General features: G+C 43.0%; 1 protein-coding gene across 1 annotated transcript in view; it reads right to left on the bottom strand.

Annotated features, from left to right (window-relative positions):
* Window positions 1-357: 357 nt before the first annotated feature.
* The window catches only part of LOC148759330 (ADP-ribosyl cyclase/cyclic ADP-ribose hydrolase 1-like), a 38021-nt gene continuing 17761 nt past the window's right edge, over window positions 358-20617 (bottom strand). The window contains exons 2-8 of the mRNA XM_088792774.1: window positions 11632-11761; window positions 9186-9321; window positions 7180-7262; window positions 3547-3620; window positions 1529-1618; window positions 1110-1196; window positions 358-588 (exon numbers count right to left, since the gene is read on the bottom strand). Of these exons, the coding sequence (XP_088648900.1) occupies window positions 525-588; window positions 1110-1196; window positions 1529-1618; window positions 3547-3620; window positions 7180-7262; window positions 9186-9321; window positions 11632-11761 (664 nt within the window). The 3' untranslated portion in view covers window positions 358-524. The remainder of the gene's footprint in view (window positions 589-1109; window positions 1197-1528; window positions 1619-3546; window positions 3621-7179; window positions 7263-9185; window positions 9322-11631; window positions 11762-20617) is intronic.

Raw genomic sequence — 20617 nt, forward strand, 5'->3', positions numbered from 1 at the left:
TAGTTTATATCCTACAGAACATTTTCCCCAACATGACCCATAACCATGACATTACAGTTTATCTGTAGGAAAGGTTCAAAAATATATCCTGAGACAATGTCATTCATTTGCAAATGTAACGTTTTCTGAAAAGCTTGGACATCTACCTTTCTTTACCTTTCTTGCCTGTTCCAATAAGAGATTTTAGTGTGGTCATTCTTCGATAGAAAGAATGTTACCAACATATAAACTACATAAAAGCATCACATGAAAATGAAAATGAAATAATTTAATATAAAATTTTCTCTTTAATTTTATACAGCAATTTTTTCTTAAGTATTAGGAGATGAAAATAAAACATATGTAAATAACATGTTATTTTAAGACTTTGGGGGGGGGGGGGAAGAATTCCATCTCCAGTGTTGACATGATGACAGAGGAAAGGTACGTCAGGAAGTAGGCCTTCTACCAGCGTGTCTCCTGAGTCAGGCACAGTGATGTATATCAGAAGGGCTCCAAGCTCTGAAACTGCCGTGTCTATTGGCTCATATTAAAGAACTGCAGGATGAATGCTCAGGGTTTTTCACACACTGAAGAAACTTGATAGGCCTATGAGAAGAAAACAAAAATGATACCTTGAGGCAGAAAGTATATCTATGGTTCAAGACACGAGTGAGAGAAGACGCTTCATTAGCTACAAAAGCATGTGTGGATCACTAAGCATCCACACACGTTCTCTCCTACAGCGGCAACATAGAGAAAGGTCAAGTCCAGGAGTGAATGACTTAAAGTGGGGCCCCGTTTAGGTTCATTTCTCGTGTAAAGCCATAAAAATAAATACTGAGAAGGGATGTCTGATGATAATATGTGGAGATGAAAAGGAATGTCTGGCTCTAACATCGCACAGTTATGGACTATGAATGTCAGTTGATGATCAAGAAACAGCAGAAGCAGCAACCTGAAATGAGGGATCCCCGTATTTTCTTCAGAAGGCCAGGACCCTCTGGGTTAGGCTGGGGGCAGAAACAGAGATCACCATAGGTCACCATCCCAGTCCACCATCAAAGCCCAAGGGAAAATGCCTGTACATAGCAAGATGACCATTTCTTTCTCAAGAAGAAATCAATTACCTATAGTTATCGTGGCAGGTAAATTTAATATTCCTGTTGCTTAAAATCAATTTCAGATCATTGATGGAGGAACTTGAGCATGAGACACTGGGAAAGAAAGAAGAAAGTGTTAAAATAAGAAGATCACGCAAACATTTCTTGAGTTTCTTAGTTTCTTGTGTGCAAAGCCTTGAAATAAGAGGTGAAGCAGAGTCTCCACTAAGAGTTCACAGGTCAGCAGGGGAGCTGAAGGTGTAAACTAGGGAGACACCCATTGTGGTGATAAAATTGGGAGGTTGTTGGGTTGGGCTGAATGCAGAGTGAGGCCCCATTCATATCCTGAGCCAGTCTTTCTTTCCTCAATGCTTTCTTGTGACTGTAGATTCTTGGGTGGACAAAATAACTCTGAGAATATATGAGTACAAAGTAGTAGCATATACCTGCTATCTCCAATGTCATGCATCACCCAGGCTTGCAGTGTAGGAACCTTCTCTGGACGCAAATTATAGATTTCCACACGTCCAAAAGTGCTAAGGTAGAAGAGACAAAGAACATCATCAACCCCAAACTAAATCATTCAGGCACCCAGAGCTCAGAGCTGCTGTGAAAAGCCAGCAGGTGGGGTGCCATTGGTTAGAACCTACCCTTTTGAACTGACCCATGATTTTCATTAGAAATAGACACTTTTACTCTTTCAGTGTGACCATTGATACCTAAGATCCTCAAAATAAGATTCTTAATCTGTACATTGATGTTCATTCTTTAAGGACTTGCTATTCCAAGATCGGGTCTTAGACCAACATAATGACATCACCTGGGAGCTGTTAGCAGTGCAGCAGCTCAGGCCATGGCCACCTGCTGAACCAGAACCTGCAGCTGAGCAATGCCCAGGTGATCCACACTCTCAGGCAAGTTGGGACACTGCTCGGAAAGACACTGATGTCCTAAACTCTTCCCCATTACTCTCTGACAGCTGCCACTCCTACTGCAAGTAATTAGATCCCTAATATCAGAATATACAATTCTGGATTATTAGGACTTTACCCAAAAGGCCATGAGGTTGAGTCAGAAGACAAAAGAAAAAAACGCTTCTTCATAGAACTAAATATTCAAAAAGGAGAGAAGGAAATTTAATTTGGAGCACCTAGAGTGTCCAGGGCACATTACTATGTGCTCCCTTCTCTCAATCCAGACTTAGACCCAAAGAACAAAGAACTAAAAAGGTAACCCATGTGGTAAAAGCTGTAAGTATAGAAGGCAGTGAGAGAAGGAAGGCATTAGTGTGGCCAGATTGAGTGGTGTGGATTCAATGAGAGACTAAGATGAGCTCTGACAACAAAGTTCGCGAACTACTTGCAACGGTGTTGCTAAGCTTTTTTGATATCAGAGGGATTATTCATTATGAATTTGTACCAACTGGACAAACAGTTAACCAAGTTTACGATGTGGAAGTGTTGAAAAGGCTGCGTGAAAGAGTCAGACGACCTGAACTTTCTCCAACAATTCATGGCTCTTGCATCACGACAATGCACCAGCTCACATGGCTCTGTCTGTGAGGGAGATTTTAGACAGTATACAAAAAACTGTATTGGAACTGTCTCCTTACTCACCAGATCTGGCCCCAATGACTTCTTTCTTTTCCTAAAGATAGAGGAAATGTTGAAAAGAAGACATTTTGATGACATTTAGAACTTTAAGGGTAATAGCACAACAGTTCTGACGGCCATTCCAGAAAAAGAGTTCCAAAAATACTTTGAAAGTGGACTACGCACTGGCATCAGTGCATAGCTTCCCAAGGGGAGTACTTTGAAGGTGACCATAGTGATAGTAAGCAATGAGGTATGTAGCACTTTTTGTAGGATGAGTTCGTGAATTTAATTGTCAGGTCTCATATATAATATGTAACGACCCCTAAAATCCCGCTTTTACCCACGACACTAAGTTGCTGACAATGCCTGCAAAGAGATGATGAAAGTCAAGAGCACACAGCACAGTTCCTGATGTCCCCAGTGGTAGTTTCACTGCTGAGTTGGGACTCACAGGGGCATGGAGGACAGAGGAGGAAGGACAGATCTTCAAAGATGGCAGGATGTAGATAAGCAGCGGAGGGAGGAGGCAGGTCTGATGGGGGAACAGTGTGAACAGAGGCAGGAATTGGGCATGGTGGAGTGTACTGGGAGACAGAGCTGAGAAAATCCCACCAGGCTTTGAAAAGTCAAGAGGGGAGCTGGACACAGTGCAAGGACTGTTACCACCTTTAAGGATTTTACACAACAGAGAAACCAGTCTAAGGTGTTGACTTAGAAAGCCGAACCTCTCGATAGAATACAAAAATTTTACCTTTTCAGCCCAAAGCTTCGTACTGACTTTAAACATGAAAACTATATATTTCTATAGATGAAATATCTAATAGGAGGCTATGCTAACCCTTGCAAACAGAATGTAAAGAAAGAAGTACCTGTTTTTATTAAAGGCATTACTGATGGACCCATTGAGCACCACCTGGACCACACCGCAGGCATTTTCTGCAAACTTAAAAAAAAAAAAAAAGGCTTCAGCCTGCAAACTTAGTCACCACACCCCAGCCTATCCAACCCTACCAGCTCTCAGCATTAGCCTGCATGGTTCTAGCTCAGGAATGCCAGGTCTAGGTAATATTCATCCCAAACTATTGGAGGGATTATGTTTCACATGAGAGTTCTGGAAGCAGTCGCTTCAATCTGTGCTTAAACAATGAAGTTCAATGTCATTGTTGCTAAATTGGACATTCAGAAGTCAGAATTCCGAAGAGTAAGAGGAAGATGACTGGAGCAGGAAGATGAAAGTGCTTTCTTGGTGCCACGTACTGTAGACACTGCCGATTTCATTTAGGGAGCAGGGTAGCTGAGTCAGCGGTAAGGGAAATGAGGTCACCAACAAAGGGGAAACTGGGAGAGAAGGTGACACTGAGGCCTGCACAGGCACAAAGAGAAATGAGGAATGAATGAACATTATTTAGCAAAGAGCTTTTTTTCCTTATGCAACAAACATTCAGTTGGATTCCCTGCTAGGCACTGGGGGAAACCAAAGTGAGCAAAACAAAGCAATCGGCATGTTTCCTCCAGGAGGCCCATGGACTGGGACTAGCTCAGGTCCCTTCTCATGTTACCCAACTATCTCACACTGTGAAAAGCTCAGGTGGGCTTAGTGCTGGTGCTGAAAAGTCTGAGAGCTGTGAGCCCGTCCATCCTGCTTGTCACTCAGCCCTGGAGCCTCGAGGATAATGTATGGCACAGAGTGGGGGTTCGGTGAAAATCTGTGGAAGGAGGAAGAGAGGAAAGGGAAAGCAAGAAGTACAAACACTCTGTGATGAGATTAGGAAAGAAATACAAAAAGTATAAAGAGGGCAACAAAGCTAGGTCTTGAAGGATGAATAGGATTTCACCTGGTAAAGGCTGAGGCAGCTGTTGACAGAAAAGCAAGGGGTTTGGGAGAACAGAGGGGCTTGGGGGGAAAACTTCAGTGGATTCTGAAGTGGGGTAGATAAGATAGTTCATGGAGGACCACGAACGCTTGGCCAAGAAATCTGGCCTTTAGTCTGCAGGGGATAAACAGCACTGAACAATTTGAAGCAGAATTGTGAAAATCCAGTGCGGTTTCTGTCTCTCTACAGGGAGCGATGAGTAGAGGACAGAGGCCCAATAATTATCGGTTAAGTGCTAACTACAGGGAGCCAAGTACGGACCCTACAACACTATGTCATTCTCAAGAGGCCCAGCAAAGTAAGTATTGGGTCACATCACTTGGAAGCGAGGACGTGAAACCCCAAGCAACACTGCCTCTATTATCAGGAAAAGAAAGTGTCTAGTCTGATAAAAGAAGTCTGTGTACATGCATCCGAGAGTGAGTGATCAGCCTGTAACACGGAGATGCCGTCCCTGGGTCGCTCACGATGGTAGAGCGCCTGTGATCACTGTCGCCACTGAGCTCCTAGCTCCAAGGACAGTCTGGAGAACATATCAAATGAGACTTGGCTTTAAAAGATGTTAGCAATAGCATTGCCCTAAAACATATCACAGAGCATACAGTAAATAGAAACTTTTCTCAGAGAAAGCAAAGAAACAAACAGAAAAACTATACAGTGCCTCTGATTTTTCAAAGCACAGAGTAAGTTCTCAACAACTATTTGTGGAAGGAATGCGTTGTGAGTGAGTTGATGGGACAGTGCTTTCTGTTTAAACACTGCAATAACCCTGTGGGACAGACATTATTTTTATCCCCATTTGACATATGGGACCTGAGGGTCAGGCGCATGGTTCAAGAATCTGTCCAAGTTTAAACGATCTCCTAATGCAAACCCCTGGTTACCTCCTTGTCCATCCCAGGGTTTACCTGAATCTCCTTAGCAGGGATTGGGCTCTCCCTCATTACTAGACCATTGACTTGGAGGAGTCGCTTAACCTCTGAGTCTTTTTTTCCTCACTTGTTGTCACACAGCAGCCTAGCCGACTGCCCCCGTGTCTTTCCTTGAGGAAAGAAAAGTCTGTGAGACTGTGCCTTTTTGGGACTTTGCTTATCTCATTGTTTTACACCTTATGTCTCTCTGTTTGGTCCCCAAAAGATGGTTTGCAGCCAAAGACTGGTAAGATATCTCACGTGAGATACAACTTAAGCCAGGTGGAACCGAGTGGGGACCCCCAATGAGCTGCCTTAGAAGATCTGGGAAGGAGCCTTGTCTCCGCTTCCCCCCTGCCTGGGAAAAGCCATTGCTGACTCTGGCTTTCCTCTCTCACCTGATTGTGAGAGAATTCACGAGGGCAATAAAGATTAGCTCTCTCCACTTAACTCAGCGAAATGGTTACAACATGAGAGACTTGCCCCCCAGGGAGGTGCATGCCTCACCTAAGTCATCACAAGACTTTCTGCTCCAGCTGCTTGGGGACAAAAATAATTGGTTTGATTCACTTTTGTGACATGATGGATGAGTCTCACAGACCATGGAAAAGATAATGCTACTTCCTTGTATGATTATCAATAAAAGCCACCAGTTGGCCTGATTCGGGGCTTCAGTCTCTGGTGACTGCGAGACCCCCTGGCCTTCTGAGATTTAACTGCATTAAGTCTCTTTTTCTTTCTTTCTTAAAACCTAACCCAACGCCGCCCCTTCTCACACCCTCACTGCCCGTGTTGCACTGGACGCGACACTCACCTGTAATGTGGGGATTTGTGCCTTCTCGCACCACCTAGTTTGAGGACTAAATGGGATGATATATAGGTAGGCACCTGGCCCAGAACTTACTATAGATATGCACTTAAACATGAGTTCCCACATGCCTGAGCTCCTCAGATGTTTAAATTTAATTTTGGAGAACTAGAAGTAGTCTAGTTTTATTTTCACCCTCTTTTTCTTCCCTTCACTTCTTCCCTTTCCCTTTTTTCCTAGTCCACTTACAAAGAAGCAACTGACTAGAAAAGAAATATGCACAAAGGCAGCTTAGAATAAAGTGAGAAATAGAGGGGAGGGTGTGAAGGGAACAATGGAGTGTAATTCCCAGCCTGGATTCTGCATCTGGAGTCAAACACCTTGGGGTAAACTCCCAGATGTGTCACTTCCTGTGTACGTTTAGTAGATTGCTTATTTACCTGCACCTCTATTCTGTCATCTGTAAAGTGGGTGTGATACTCATGGTACCTACTTCATAGGGTTCTTGTGCGATTGTAAAGTTTTAATCCATGTAAAATCCTAAGGACAGTGCCTAGTACGAAGGAAGTGGTCTGTAAATGTAGATTGTTAAGACTGTTCCAGGAATCTGATATTGGCCAACACCTGGATCAGAGGATTAAACCAAGACAGATATTCCTGGCAGCCAAAGCCAAGACATGGATAAGAGCAGGGGTTCTTCAACTGGAGCCCATGGACCATCCAAAATGTCCTAAAATTACATGTGAAAAATCTGGCATGTGCTTACAATAATTTAGTCGGGAAAGATTTCAAAACTTTTGCTTCTAAAAGGATCTGTGATCCAAAAAATAATCGAAACCAACTGCTGATTGGATGACCTTTTAAGTTGTTTCGTCTCCAAAATTCTAGAATTTCACGTTCAGTACTTACCCTTTTAGACACGGTGTTCCAGAATACAAAAACTGTGTCGTTGCATTGTTCCCCCATCTTTGGACAAGAGCCATAGTTTATTTCTAAAAGGCATAGTTTATAAAAAATAATTAAAGTGGAAAAGTAAGGGTGTAATTAAGCTCTGCTCTTCCATAGCTATCAGATCAGAGTAGAGCCTTTTTCCAGTGGTATCACTGCCAAAATGGAGGATGGAAAATGGACACATCTCAATCCAATTTAACTAAGTGCCCCCCGAACCCCATCCAAGTCCTTACCTTACCCTCCAAATTCCAGACAGGAACACAGTCACCAGCTTTGAGTCATCCTTCTGGGAATTGCAGCAAAAGCTCCTCTGACAGGGACAAGCCCCTCATTATCCCCGTGTCCAGGAAAAATCAGAGGAAAACCTGGGCTCTCTGGGGCCAATCTCACCAACCACAACTCTGCTTCCTTCCAGCTCTCTCCCGTTGACAGCTTTCCCCTTCTCCTCCCTCAGTCCCCACACCCATAAGCTCAGTTGGCCTCTGAGTCTTTCTACACTTTCCCCATCAAGACAGGCTGTGAGTACAACAGGCATAGAGTACGAATACATAGTTTCTGTGTCACTTCTCCAAAGGATGTCTGCCTTAATGGACAGACAGTTTTGTAATTCATTTTTTGACCTATAATTGACAAATAAGATTGTAAGATATTTAAAGTATACAATGTGATGATTTTATATATATATATATATATATATATATATATATATATATATATATATATTTATACACACATTGTGAAAAGGCTTCCCCAAAAGGAGCTAATTAACACATTCATCGCCTTACATATTTATGTTTGTGTGTGTGTGTCTGTGAGAGAACATATAGGTTCCACTCTTTTAACAAATTTCAATTATACAATACCATGTTATCAACTATAATCACCGTGTCACATTAGATCCTGAGATCTTATCATATTATAACTGAAAATTATACCCTTTACCAACCTCTCCCTATTTACTCCACCCCCAGCCCCTGGCTATCACTTTTCTATACTGTTTCTATGAGTTTAACTGTTTTTTCAGATTCCTCATATAAGTGACACCATGCGGTGATTGTCTTTCTCTGGCTTATTTCACTTAGTATAATGCCCTGGAGATTATTCATCCATGTTGTTGAAAATGACAGAATTTCCTCTTTTAAGGAGGAATGATATTCCAGTGTGTGTGTGTGTGTGTGTGTGTGTGTCACATTTTCTTCCTCTGTTGCACTTGACTACACAAACGTTTGAACATTTGAGAGTCAGATCCTGGGGATAAAGAGATGAATTAGACAGAAGACCTGCCTTCAGAGACCTCATGATCTAACATAATCAAATAAATCACAGAAAGGTTAACGTGGGCTGTGGTGGTATGCAGCACCCTTAGGGAAGGCTGATGTTGAACTTGGTTTTGAAGGATGACTAGGAGTCTTGAGACAGACGAGATAGAAGAAGGTGCTCCATGCAGAGAGAACATGTGCAAAGGGAAAGAGCTGTGCGACCACGTCATGGATTTAGACTAGTACCACCTGGTCACAAGGAGAAGGAACAAGGAAGGGAGAGCTGGAAGATGAAAGGCAGAGGCCAGGCCACACTAAGGAATTTAGACTTCATCCTAGAGGCAAAAGAGAGCTTTTTAGGTTTTAGATGAGAGACAGAAGCTGTCCCACTGTGCTGCCCGAATGGTGGCTGACCTAAAGGTGGAAGGAGTGAGTGAGCAGTGAGACTTACAACAGACCCAGCAACAAAGAAGACGTATTCCTGGGCTGGACTCAGGCAGTGGTAAGAGGGATAGAAAAGAAAGGATGGAAACATGAGTTGATCTAAAGAATGCAGTTTTGCATCAGCGTGAGTTGTTTGAAGGGCATAGGTGGTGGGTACCTAGGGTTCCTCCTTCTGCATTGCCCTTTCAGGGTCCCTAGCAGAGATCAGGGCACTTTCACCCCACACGTCCCTGGATGATTCCAAATGGCCCAGATCCTCACCAGAAGTGTCAGCATCTCCGCACCACTTGAGACCGTCGGCTATGTAACCCAAGAGTGTGTTCTCCAGTGTGAACATCTCCTGCTGGACTCTTGTGTACTGATGCGCCAGCTCACTTGATTTGCTCCAAAAGAGGGTCTAAGAAAGAATAAACACAACCTACTACTGAGATCAATTTAGTTAAATAAAAAACAAAAACAAAAACAAAAACAAATTCACATCTTTTTAAAGGAAAAACAAACATAGAAACTATGAGAATACATCACATATGGTCAGGGTAAGTATTACTGAGTGCATCGCTGCTTTTTGTGTGTCAGTGAGAGAGTGTGTGTATGTGTGCGTGTGTCCATGTGTACGTTCCAGCGCGCATAGGTGTGTGTGTGTGTGTGTGTGTCCTAGGTCACAATGTAACATGAGCTTATTATTCTGGGTTGCAGTGAAAAATATCTGGGACCCACTGGTCAAAATCTTATACTAAACTTAGGATCAGAACATATCTAGAGGAGACATTGGGAAGTTATGGAATTCCTAAAGTTTTCTGCAAAACAATTTTCTCTATGTGCTATTGTAAGGGTGACACTGTATTTTCTGTTTTCAAGATATAATACACTAGTTTACTTTGAGTTAACAATGTAATTTAATTTAAAACTCTTTTTCCTTTTCTTTGCTTCCCTCCCCTCCTACGGGATTTAGTGACCCTGTTTTCTCATGGCCGCATGCATACCTCGTTAATCTATTTAACTTCCAGAACAAGGACTTGAAAGAAACTATTTCAGCCCTCAGACATCTGCTTCACAGCAACCAGGCTGAGATTCACTCTGACTACAGAGTCCGAGATGACTTTATCTTGGAACAAACTGGACTATGGGAAGCCATGTTTTTGTTTTTATTTGGACACCAGTGCCCAGGAATCACCTAACTCCCATTTCCTCAGCGCCCAGGAATCGCCTGTCTAACTCCCTCTTTCTTTTGTTGTGCTTCTTCCTGTGTTCCTATAAAACCTTCTGGCCAGTCTCAGAAGGGGGAAGGTGGTCTTTAAGATAATCTTCCCAGAATGCCACCATTTTGAATAAACCTACTTTTCTTTCCACCAACCTTGTTCCTCCATCATTGGCTGATGAGCAGCAAGCAGCAGAACCCGAGTTCAGTAACACTATTTTTGGGAGAAGTGCTCTTTGATTCTTAAAGAGGTCCATAGCCCTGCTTTCTTTCTCAAATCTCCCCTATCCAGCCCCCCCCACCCACATATAAAAAAAAAATTAAAAGGAAAAGAAAAGAACAATATGGTGAGTTTTTTCAGGGTCTCCTGTAAAAGTAGAAAAACTGAAATTTCAGAACACTCGTCTGCTCCATGGCTCTATTCATTCTGAATCACAGACCATGGAGGGTGGGGTTTGAAGCCTGGACCCTGGAATCACACTGTTTTATGAAGCCCAGCATCACTGCTTATTAGATGCCTGACCTGGGGAACCAAAGCATCACTAAGACTCACTTTCCCCATCTATAAAATGGTAACAAGAATCACTGTAAGGAGCTCCTAGGATGCTGAGGAGATTAAATGAGACAATGCAAATAAATGTTTAGTCCACTGTCAGGGGCATAGTCACTCATTCAGCAATGTCACCGGGTGTTTATTTAACGAGCACTTTTCTGTGTAGGGCCTTGTTCTTGGTGCGCCAAGCAGGAACTCAAAGTAGCTCCAGTTCTAATGATGGGATGAGAGGCTGTAATCTGGCTTAAAAGCTTCACAAAGATGAGTTGGGACACACTAAATATTCACCTTAAATGCTGACTTTAGAAAAGATGCACTCCATAACAGACTTTTTCCAGGACTCTTTGGCTCCAAATCTTGTGCCATGAACATTTGAACTAGTCACTTTCAGAACCATCAAACTTGAGCAATCCCTGGTCACCTAAACTCAGCAAGCCCTGGATTTTTCATTGGTGAAATGGGGATGCTGACACCCGACCTGTTTATTCCATAGGATGGCTTTGAAGACCTAATAGGATAAGGTCAAGAGAGTCCTTTGTAAGCAATAAGGCACTCTGTAATGCAAACTGGCTTCTTGGTGTTGTTGTGCTGTTGTGGTTGTTGTTACCGTCGTCATCACATCAGAGGTCAGGGGAGAGCTTTGGAAGTATATAAGGTGGGGTTATTTTTGTTTGGCTTGGATTGCGTTTCATGTTAGGGTTACTTTGCTGATTTTTAACTAAGTGTCCTTTCCTGTTACTGTGCCCCATTCTCTTTCCTGCGTCCCTTTTCCGGATGTCCTAATCCTAGTGACATCCTTGTCACCCAAGAATGCCACAAACTCCATCTCTATCAACACACTACATGTTAATGTCCAGAATTTTCCCTTTCCCTCATCCTGGTTAAAATTTGGTCCTGTGACCGCCTCCCTCTGGCTTTCAGGCTCCATTTGAAAATCAATAACTTGACCCAGTTACCTTGTTGCAAGGTACAGTTTGATGTGTCAACTCCAGCAGTGGTAGGTAGTCTTGTTCTGTACTGCTACAAGGGTCCTTGTAAAGGAATGCATCCATGAATGCTTTCCCTATCTTTCGGCAGTCTTTATGACTATGAGATAAAACATGAAAAATAAAATAAAACATGGATAATTATATTTCAAACATGTTTTTGAAGCATAATTACTTCCAAAAAAATCTCTTGTAGGAAGCATTTACTGAGTGCCAAGTAGTTTATGCACATCATCTCGTCCAAGTGCTACAACATTTTTATGGGTGAGCATTATACCCCCTGCCCTACAAGTTCCTTGCCCTCATGGAGCTTAGTCTCAGGTTAGAGAGTTGATAGTACACAAAAAAGCAAAACGGTTAACAAAGTAAGTACAGATGATTATAAGTATGCAGGAAATCAAAGGGGAGGGACGAAAGCAGAATACTGAAGCAATGATCTCTTTAAGGAGGCTGGTCAGGAGAGGTCTCCCTGACAGGGCATTTAAGCTGAGACTAAACAATGACAAGGATTGCATTCCAGACTGAGGGTACTGCAAGTGCAAAGGCCCTGAGGAAGGAAAGAACTTACTGATTTTGAGGGACTGAGAGAACAACAGCATAACAGCAGTGTATAGGAAGAAGTGGGAGCATGGTGAGAAATCAAGTCAGAAAAATAATCAAGAGGCACATCTCTTAGGCCTTTTGGACCAAAGAAAAGATTGCAAATTTTACTCTAATTACAGTGGGATGCCATTGGATGGCTTTAAGCATGGAAGTGGCCTCATCTGATTTTTGTTTTAGAAAAATCACTTTGGAAAACTCTGACCTGGCCCCAAAAAGGAGATAATTCTTTGAAATAGAAATTCCAACTCCAGGTCCCCTCCAAACAGCCCTTCCAGTGGGAAAGCAGGCAGGCCAGGAAGAACAGATGGTGCTGGGAAAGACAGCAGGTGGAACTTTCTCCGTGTATTTGTGTTAACAAATGCACATACACCATCATTTCCTCGGGTCAGAGAAGTGGGTTTCCACTGGGAGAGCTCAGTTATCAATATCAGTACAAGCTTCAGCCTTTGGAGCAGGATCCTAGGTACAGTGCCAGGTCGGACAGCTTGACCTGGAGACGTAAAGACAAGACCCCTATTTTCTATTCCCTTCTGAACCTGCTCTCCTGCAGAGTATAAGCAAAGTAGGTCATCCAGAGGGTCTCCTGCCTTCCCAACTCAGACTAGCCTGCCCCCATAAGCCAAGGAATCAGAGAGTATTAGCATGGCACAGGTCCTTCCACAGAAGATATCCTGCCCACCTGCTGTTTTAGGGACAGGAAATAGGGAAAAGCCCTTTTGGTTAGGGTCGGGATGAAGGCCCTTGAGGTGAGTTGCCTGTCTGAACTCTGGCTCTGTCCATTATGCTGTGTGTCCTTGGGAAAGTCACTCAACCTCTCTCTGCCTCTGTTTCCTCATCTGTAAAGTATCCCAATACAGATGTTCTGGGATTAAATATGAGAAATATTTTTGAAACATTGCTCAGTACAGAATAGAGGTTCAGTCAATATCAGCATTACATTTCCCACGTTTCTTTTTGTGTCCCTTGTTCAGACTTACTCAGCTATGAGCAATCATGCCCAGTGAGCAGAGGCAGGCGTGGCCCATGCCTCATGGGCTAACATGAGAACTCATGGGCTGACATGGGTTATCCTCACAGGGCCCTGAAGACAGTCAGATGTCCCATGCCTGGGGTGGTGAGAACACACTGATGCTCCATGTCAGATCTAGAGCACAAACCCAGGCTGGAGGGTGACACCCCAGCTTATCTCCTTGTACACAGGCAATCTGAGTTTCTCCTTGCTCTCTGTTTTGGATGGGCACACACGCTCACCTTAGTAAGAATCAGCCTAGAAAATATAACAGCTTTGATATAAAACAGCCACAAAACAAAATTTCAGATCATTCACTATAGCTTGGTGGGCTAGAGTAATAATAATTATAATAACAACAATAATAATATTAACAATAACAAGTAGCAGTTATTGAGGGCTTAATTTTTGCCTCACACACATGTCTCATTTAACCTCATAACACTTCTATACACAAGTACATCAGGATTTGATTTGCGCTAGTAAGACTTCAAATTGCAGTGACTTAAACTGGACAGAATTTAATTTCCCGCTTATACGTCACTCTGGAGGCCAGTATCTGGGACAGGTATGATTCCACATGTCAGAGACCCATATGCTCAGTCCAAAACGGCTGCTATAGTTCCAGCCATCATGACTACACTGCAAACTGCAGAAAAGATTAGGGAAAAGAAAAATGAAGAGGAAGAAGAAGAAAGAAGATAAGGAAAAAGAAGCAACAGCAAAGGGCTGCCTTTTAACTACAGGCACTAGAAGATGTTCTCACTATTTGCTCTTATCACATTTGCTAAAATGAAGTCACGTGGTCGCACTTAACTGCAAAGGAAGATGAGAAATGCAACTTCAGTCTTGATGGCATTGCACATACAAAATCATCACTGTTTTAATTCTAGAGAAGAGAGGGCCAGCCTGCAGGTAGCTGCCACCATTTTCTTGTATTACCAAAGAGGAGGAAACTTTAAGGCTATGCATTTTAGCAACGTGCATGAGGTCACCCAATCAGAGCACGCTAAAGCAGGACTGGATCCCAAATCTGTGTGAGCCTGAGGTCAGGCTTCCACCAGACAGCTACTAGACCAGCAATTCAACATCTGCAGCCTCGATTTCTTCATCTACAAAAGGGAGATAACAACACTTCACTCATGGCAGGTTTGGGATAATTCAATGAGGTAACATGACCTGTGCCTGGCTCCCGGACGGTTCTCTGCATGGACGCCCTTCCACTTCTCTAATCTGCACAGGACATTTCACCTGCACCCTGCCTGACTTCAAAATCTTCACTGTACCCTGTGCCAGGAAACCATTACCTACCTGGCTTTCTACAAACATTATATATAGATATAGATATCTATCTATCTATCTATCTATCTATCTATCTATCTATCTATCTATCTATATATATATTTAAAGAAAAAAAATTATTCCATTATATACTCTTGTGTCAGTCAAATTCATGGGGCACCATCATGGGACCTTCAGAGAAAAGGGTTTGGTGGAATTTACACTTTAAAGGTTCAGATTTTAATTCCATTTCTTTCATGCAGTGTTCATCTCAGGAAGTTCCGTCCCAGACTCCAGCTTCCTTACAAAATTCTTCTACTTCAGTCCTCAGCATGTTCTACGAGACATGAAGTGAACAAGGTGTGGAAGAGAGCCATCTCTCTGAGATGGAAGAACAAGAGAATTTTCCACAACAAAAGATCTGGCAGGAAAGAGAAACTAACGTGCACTGACACTGACCATAGACCAGATGCTTTCATGAGCATATTCTCATGTAACCACCAAAACTTGATCGAGTCTCATAGAGAACTCACATTATGTTTATGCTTTGTAGTTCAAGAAACATTACCTTAAGAGTTCTGGAATCCCAGGCTAAAAAGGTAACAGGGTCCTGCTTTAGAAGAAGCAGAGTTACAGAACATTAGAGTTGACACAGACTTTGGAAGAGTTTATAACTCAGCTGTCTTTCCTTTCTCTATTTTAGAGACCAGTGCCTCCTATGTACCCCACAAATAAGAGAACATGGGGAGGGGCAATGGGAAGTTTGGGGCAGTCTTCAAAAAGCTCTTTTTTATCCTTACAATCAAAAGTAAAAATTTCAGGCCAGCCCGGTGGCTCAGGCGGTTAGAGCTCCATGCTCCTAACTCTGAAGGCTGCCGGTTCGATTCCCACATGGGCCAGTGGGCTCCCAACCACAAGATTGCCGGTTCAATTCCTCGAGTCCCGCAAAAGATGGTGGGTAGCAACTCCTGCAACTAAAATATTGAACATGGCACCTTGAGCTGAGCTGCCGCTGAGCTCCCGGATGGCTCAGTTGGTTGGAGCACATCCTCTCAACCACAAGGTTGCCGGTTCGACTCCTGCAAGGGATGGTGGGCTGTGCCCCCTGCAACTAGAAATGGCAACTGGACCTGGAGCTGAGCTGCACCCTCCACAACTAAGACTGAAAGGACAATAACTTGAAGCTGAACGGCACCCTCCACAACTAAGATTGAAAGGACAACAACTTGACTTGGAAAAAAGTCCTGGAAGTACACACTGTTCCCCAATAAAGTCCTGCTCCCCTTCCCCAATAAAATCTTTAAAAAATAAAAAAGTAAACATTTCACCCTTTATATACATATATATACATATATATATATGTATATATATATATAAAGAAATTAGGATGATGGTGTAGAGAGATGTCTGTAGTACTCATTCATACATGTCATCATAGAAATGGGCCTCAACTTCACAAGTTTGGCTCTAAAAAGGAGAGCCCTTGATTTAGTTACTTGCAAATATTCATTTTTTTTGCCCCCCAGGTAGAGCACAGTTGCATCAAATCAAATGGTAGCCAAGCCAAAGCTGTTTTGAGTGTGTGGGGTGGTTTAGAGAAAACGCAGGGCTGCAGGACTTCCTGTGTCCAGCAGAGATGGACGCAGGGCTCTCTGAGTGAAGAAGCAGCATGGAAGAAGTTAAGACTTATTTCTGGAAGTTCAGTATATTCTTTCCCTTCAATGGTACCTCCATTCCAAAATTAGAGTCCTTAGTTGTACTGCTTCCAAGGGGACCTGCCACTTGGGACAAGAACATTGAAGAGATTGTTAGCCCAGGCCTATGCCCCAGAGCTCAGTCTATGCTGGTGGCCCCTCCTCATGGACCTCCTGAACCAGAAGGGCTCTTGGATGTCATCTGGTCCTGTGGTTCTCAGTTCTGCCACACTTGAGAATGACCTTGAGAGCTTGGAGAGATACAGTTAGAATGGGGACAGAGGAAAGACAGCAGAACCTGGAAATTTTCAAAAGGTTCCATGCCCACCTCCTCCCGGCCCCTGGACACCACCTTTCCACTTTCTGTCTCAATGAACTTGGCTATTGTAGGTACTTCAAGTCAGTGGAATCAAACAGTAGTTTTCTTTTTATGACTGGTTTATCTCATTTAGCATAAAGTCCTCTGGGTTCTTCCACGTTGTGGCAAGTGCCAGAATGTCCTTCCTTTTTAAGGCTGAATTACATTCCATTGTAGGTATCGACCACATTTGTTTATCCATTCATCCATCATGGATGCTTGGGTTGCTTCCCCTACCCATTCTTTCATTCCACATACACAAATTTACCCAGGGCCCACTATGAGCCTCACAACATGTACAAGTCAATATAGATAAATACATACTATTTCTATTCTGAAGGCACTCTTATCATGCTACAGAGGAGGAAGAGAACAAAATAATTACAATTAGAGCACGAGTGACTTGCCCAAGGCACTAAAACTTGAAAACACAATAAATAGGTGGACATTTTCTAATTTTCTACTATGGAGGATACAAACAGCATTAAAAACAAAACAAAACAAAACAAACAAAAAAAAAAACGTGACTAAATGTCAACCAGTATCCTCATTATGAAAATGATTTTTTTTCTGTTTTCTTCCCCCAGTTATTGTTGCACCTAAAATCTATCTATATGTATAACCACTGTAGGTTTCTATTTGACTACTTTGTGGTCTGCTCCCTTCAATGGGTTCCAGATTAGACATGTGCAGCCAGCAAGAAGGGGAGGCCTCATCCAAATAGAATATGAAGCAGACTTTGAATGATGTTTATACAGAGCTTGGAATAGCTTGGAGAATGTTTATTTTACATTAAGTGAGACAAGTAGATCAGAACTTATGAAAAAAAGAAAAACGATGAGCAACACTGGTAACAGGTTATCTCTGGGAAAAAGAATAAAGGGGAATTTCTACATTTGCGTTATATTTTTCTGTGTTATTGGTTTACAACAAATAAGCATTCACCTATTATCCAAGTAATCTAAAGAAAGGAAGAGGGGTAAAATTTTAAATTAAATATATAGTACGATCACAGACAATTTTTAAAATTGAACGAAAAAACCCACTGTAATCAAACCATGTTACAAAAATTGTTCTATCTGGCCGCTAGGAGTATAAGAATTGCTTTGTGAGTTTCTCTCCATTCATTTTGAATTTTTCTATAATAAGCATATAATACATTGGGACCATAACAAAACTTTTTTTTCCTTATTAAGTTGCTTGAGCAGTTAGACCAAATATTTGAGAATGTTGGAAGGAATGTTTTAGAACATGGAAGCACCTCAGGCCAAGACTCTTAGTTGCCACCTGTTATTTTTGTGTTGTCCCCCATGTGCCTTGGCTACAAGGTGTGTTATCTCACCCCTCATCCCGTTAAAGATAATAACCAGACAAGACCTGGGTTGGTGTCCCTGCCCCACTTCTCAAGATCTAATGATGTGAAATAAGGGGTGAGATGGGGGCTAGGGCTGCAGACTTCTTCCAGAGAAGCTTTCTCTCCATTTTGAAGACTTCCTTGATCCTTAAGCAAGATTGCATTGTCAAATCGCACTTCACAAATTATAGATCGTACCCAGAATCAAACGTTATGAAAAATGTCAAGGAGACAGGTAATTGAGAGTCTAAGACAAAGCCAGCAAAGGACAGCACATCCTGTGTAGCCCAGCCCCACCCCCACCCCGACTCCCACACCTGGGTCCTGCCTGCCTTCCTGCATGGGACACACTCTTTCTGGCCCAGAATAATAAGTAAGATTACTAAGTGAAGTTTTGTAGGGTTGCTCACACAGCTGGAAGGATTAGTATGATGAAATATCTCCATTTTCTTCCCTAGAGATCTTTACCGTTTACATGAGTTTCCAGGGACTCATGTTTCACACATTCTGAATTTATTTTCTGTATTAATCCTTTAACCAAGGATCTTCTGCTATGGATACTCAAGAGACAGATCATTTCATTCTAGCAAATATCATTAGTCAATCTGCGAGGAGGTCCATTTGACTGGGAGACTGGACCAGCTCACTTGCCTTCCTCTCTTTCCCCAGGATCACCCCTCTTACGAAATTAAATAAAGCCATTGCAGGCCAGCTGATTTTTGGCCCCTCCCCACTGGGACCTAGAGTGCACAGGTGGTAAGTGGAGGTGTTTGTGGTGATAAAGGGAAACACAGCCCCTGACACTCTGGAGCTGGCCTGCGCCTCACAGGGAGGCCCTAGAGTTCTTCTATTGAACAAAATTCAAGGACACCAGCATCAGGAAAAGCCACTGTGTGACCACAGTCCACCACGATGTGAACAGACTAAAACAATGTCCAAACCACGAAAAGAAATGACCAAACATCCTTGTACCATAGCCAATATGTGTCACTGTGACTTCTGTTCCAATTCTAGCTTCAGCTTTGCTTCATTCCTCCAGCCTAGTGGATGTGATTTGTTAAGATACCTTCTTATAGAGTTATCCCCATCCCCTCTGCTTCCTGGGAGCATCCACCCAAACCCAGCCTCCTTCAACCTTCCCCCAGGTCTCCTGCAAGGCTTTTCTAACATCCTTGAACTGAACGCTCCCCTGCCCCGATGGGTCTCCATAGTGAATGCCTCAACTTCGTACAAAGAGCCATATTTTGCAACTACATTGTGTTCCTGGTGGTCTTGCATTGAGGGGCATTGAGGGTAACTGGCAATCTTGGATGGAATAGTAAAGACTCAAAGGCCTGTGGATGTCAGCATGCCTTAATCAGTGTTTATGCTTGGCGGACGCTCCAGGAGCAGCTTCTGAAAGACTAGATTTGTGAACAAGAAAGTTTTCATGTTGAGCTGGAGTCTTGGTCTGATAGCAGCTTTCTGCTTGCAGTGTGGGCTGAGCGCAAATGTCAGGATTCAAGGTCAATGACATGTCCACCCACTTCCTACCAAAGACCCCAACGGTTCCCTATTCCCCATGAGTTATTCCCTCTTGCTCACTTCTCACCCCTTCTCCCTACCTCTGGCCTACCCAGGTAGGTTGTCTGCAGGGGCCAGAGGCAGGAAGCCGTAACAGGAGGAAGGGAGAGTGCTCGCCAACTGCAGAGATTGTGCTAAGCGCTTAACTTGCACAGATCCTTTTTAAATCCCACACTAGTCCTATGGGGAGGGCGCTATCATTACCCCTGTTTTACAGCTACTGGAGCTCACAATGTTTCCTGACTTGCTCAAAGCCAATTAGCAAGTGGCAGAGCAAGCTTACATTCCAAACTGTGCTCTTTCTACTAAACAACGCTGCCTCCCACGGGACATTTCAAATCATGGGCCATAGCCCCAGAACGACTTTGTTCCTAACAGAGAAATGAGGACCTCAGACCTCAGAGGGGCTGGCATTTCCCTAAGTCGCATGAGAAGCTGACGACCAGAGTAGGGCACAGTCATCCGCAGGGGACCGGATAGAGTCAGTGGGGTAAGAGATGATGGGACAGAAAGGGTTAAAGTCTTATGCTATAAAGTCTTAGGCTCAGGTGAAAAAGCAGATATATTTGGTGATTAAATGCATTTTGCGTGTCGTCAGCCTACTTCTGGGCTTACAACTATGCTGTCGCCTCTCTCTAAACCTCCAGCCTTCCCACAAGTAACGATATTTCAAACCCCCTCAGTAAAGCATCAGCAGCGTCATAATGCGTTGCTCTCCAGGGAAAGCAATCACACCCTGAATCCTCACTCCTAAAAGCACTTAGATCTGAAGAGGTAATTACACTCATTCTATGAATTTTCCTGCCGTTGAGTCCTGCAGGGCAGGTTGTGTTGTTTCAAAGAAAACAAACAGGTGAACTCAGTTATTCTATTTCTCAAATTTGAGGCTACTGGAGGAAGTATTGAAGGTGAAGACTGCCAACTTGTGGGAGAAGTGAGCTCTTGGTGACTTTCGCTGAGGCAGTTAGGATTTTCAAAGCAATCTTAAAATCACCAGTCTTCAGGCCAATGGGAAGCTTAGAAACCATAAATTCACTAATCTTGCAAATATTTATTGAGAATCTACTATGTGCTAGGTACATTTATGAACATAC

The sequence above is a fragment of the Rhinolophus sinicus genome, chromosome 1, assembly GCF_057876585.1.
Source record: "Rhinolophus sinicus isolate RSI-liver-muscle chromosome 1, RSI-T2T, whole genome shotgun sequence".
Classification (NCBI taxonomy): Eukaryota; Metazoa; Chordata; class Mammalia; order Chiroptera; family Rhinolophidae; genus Rhinolophus; species Rhinolophus sinicus.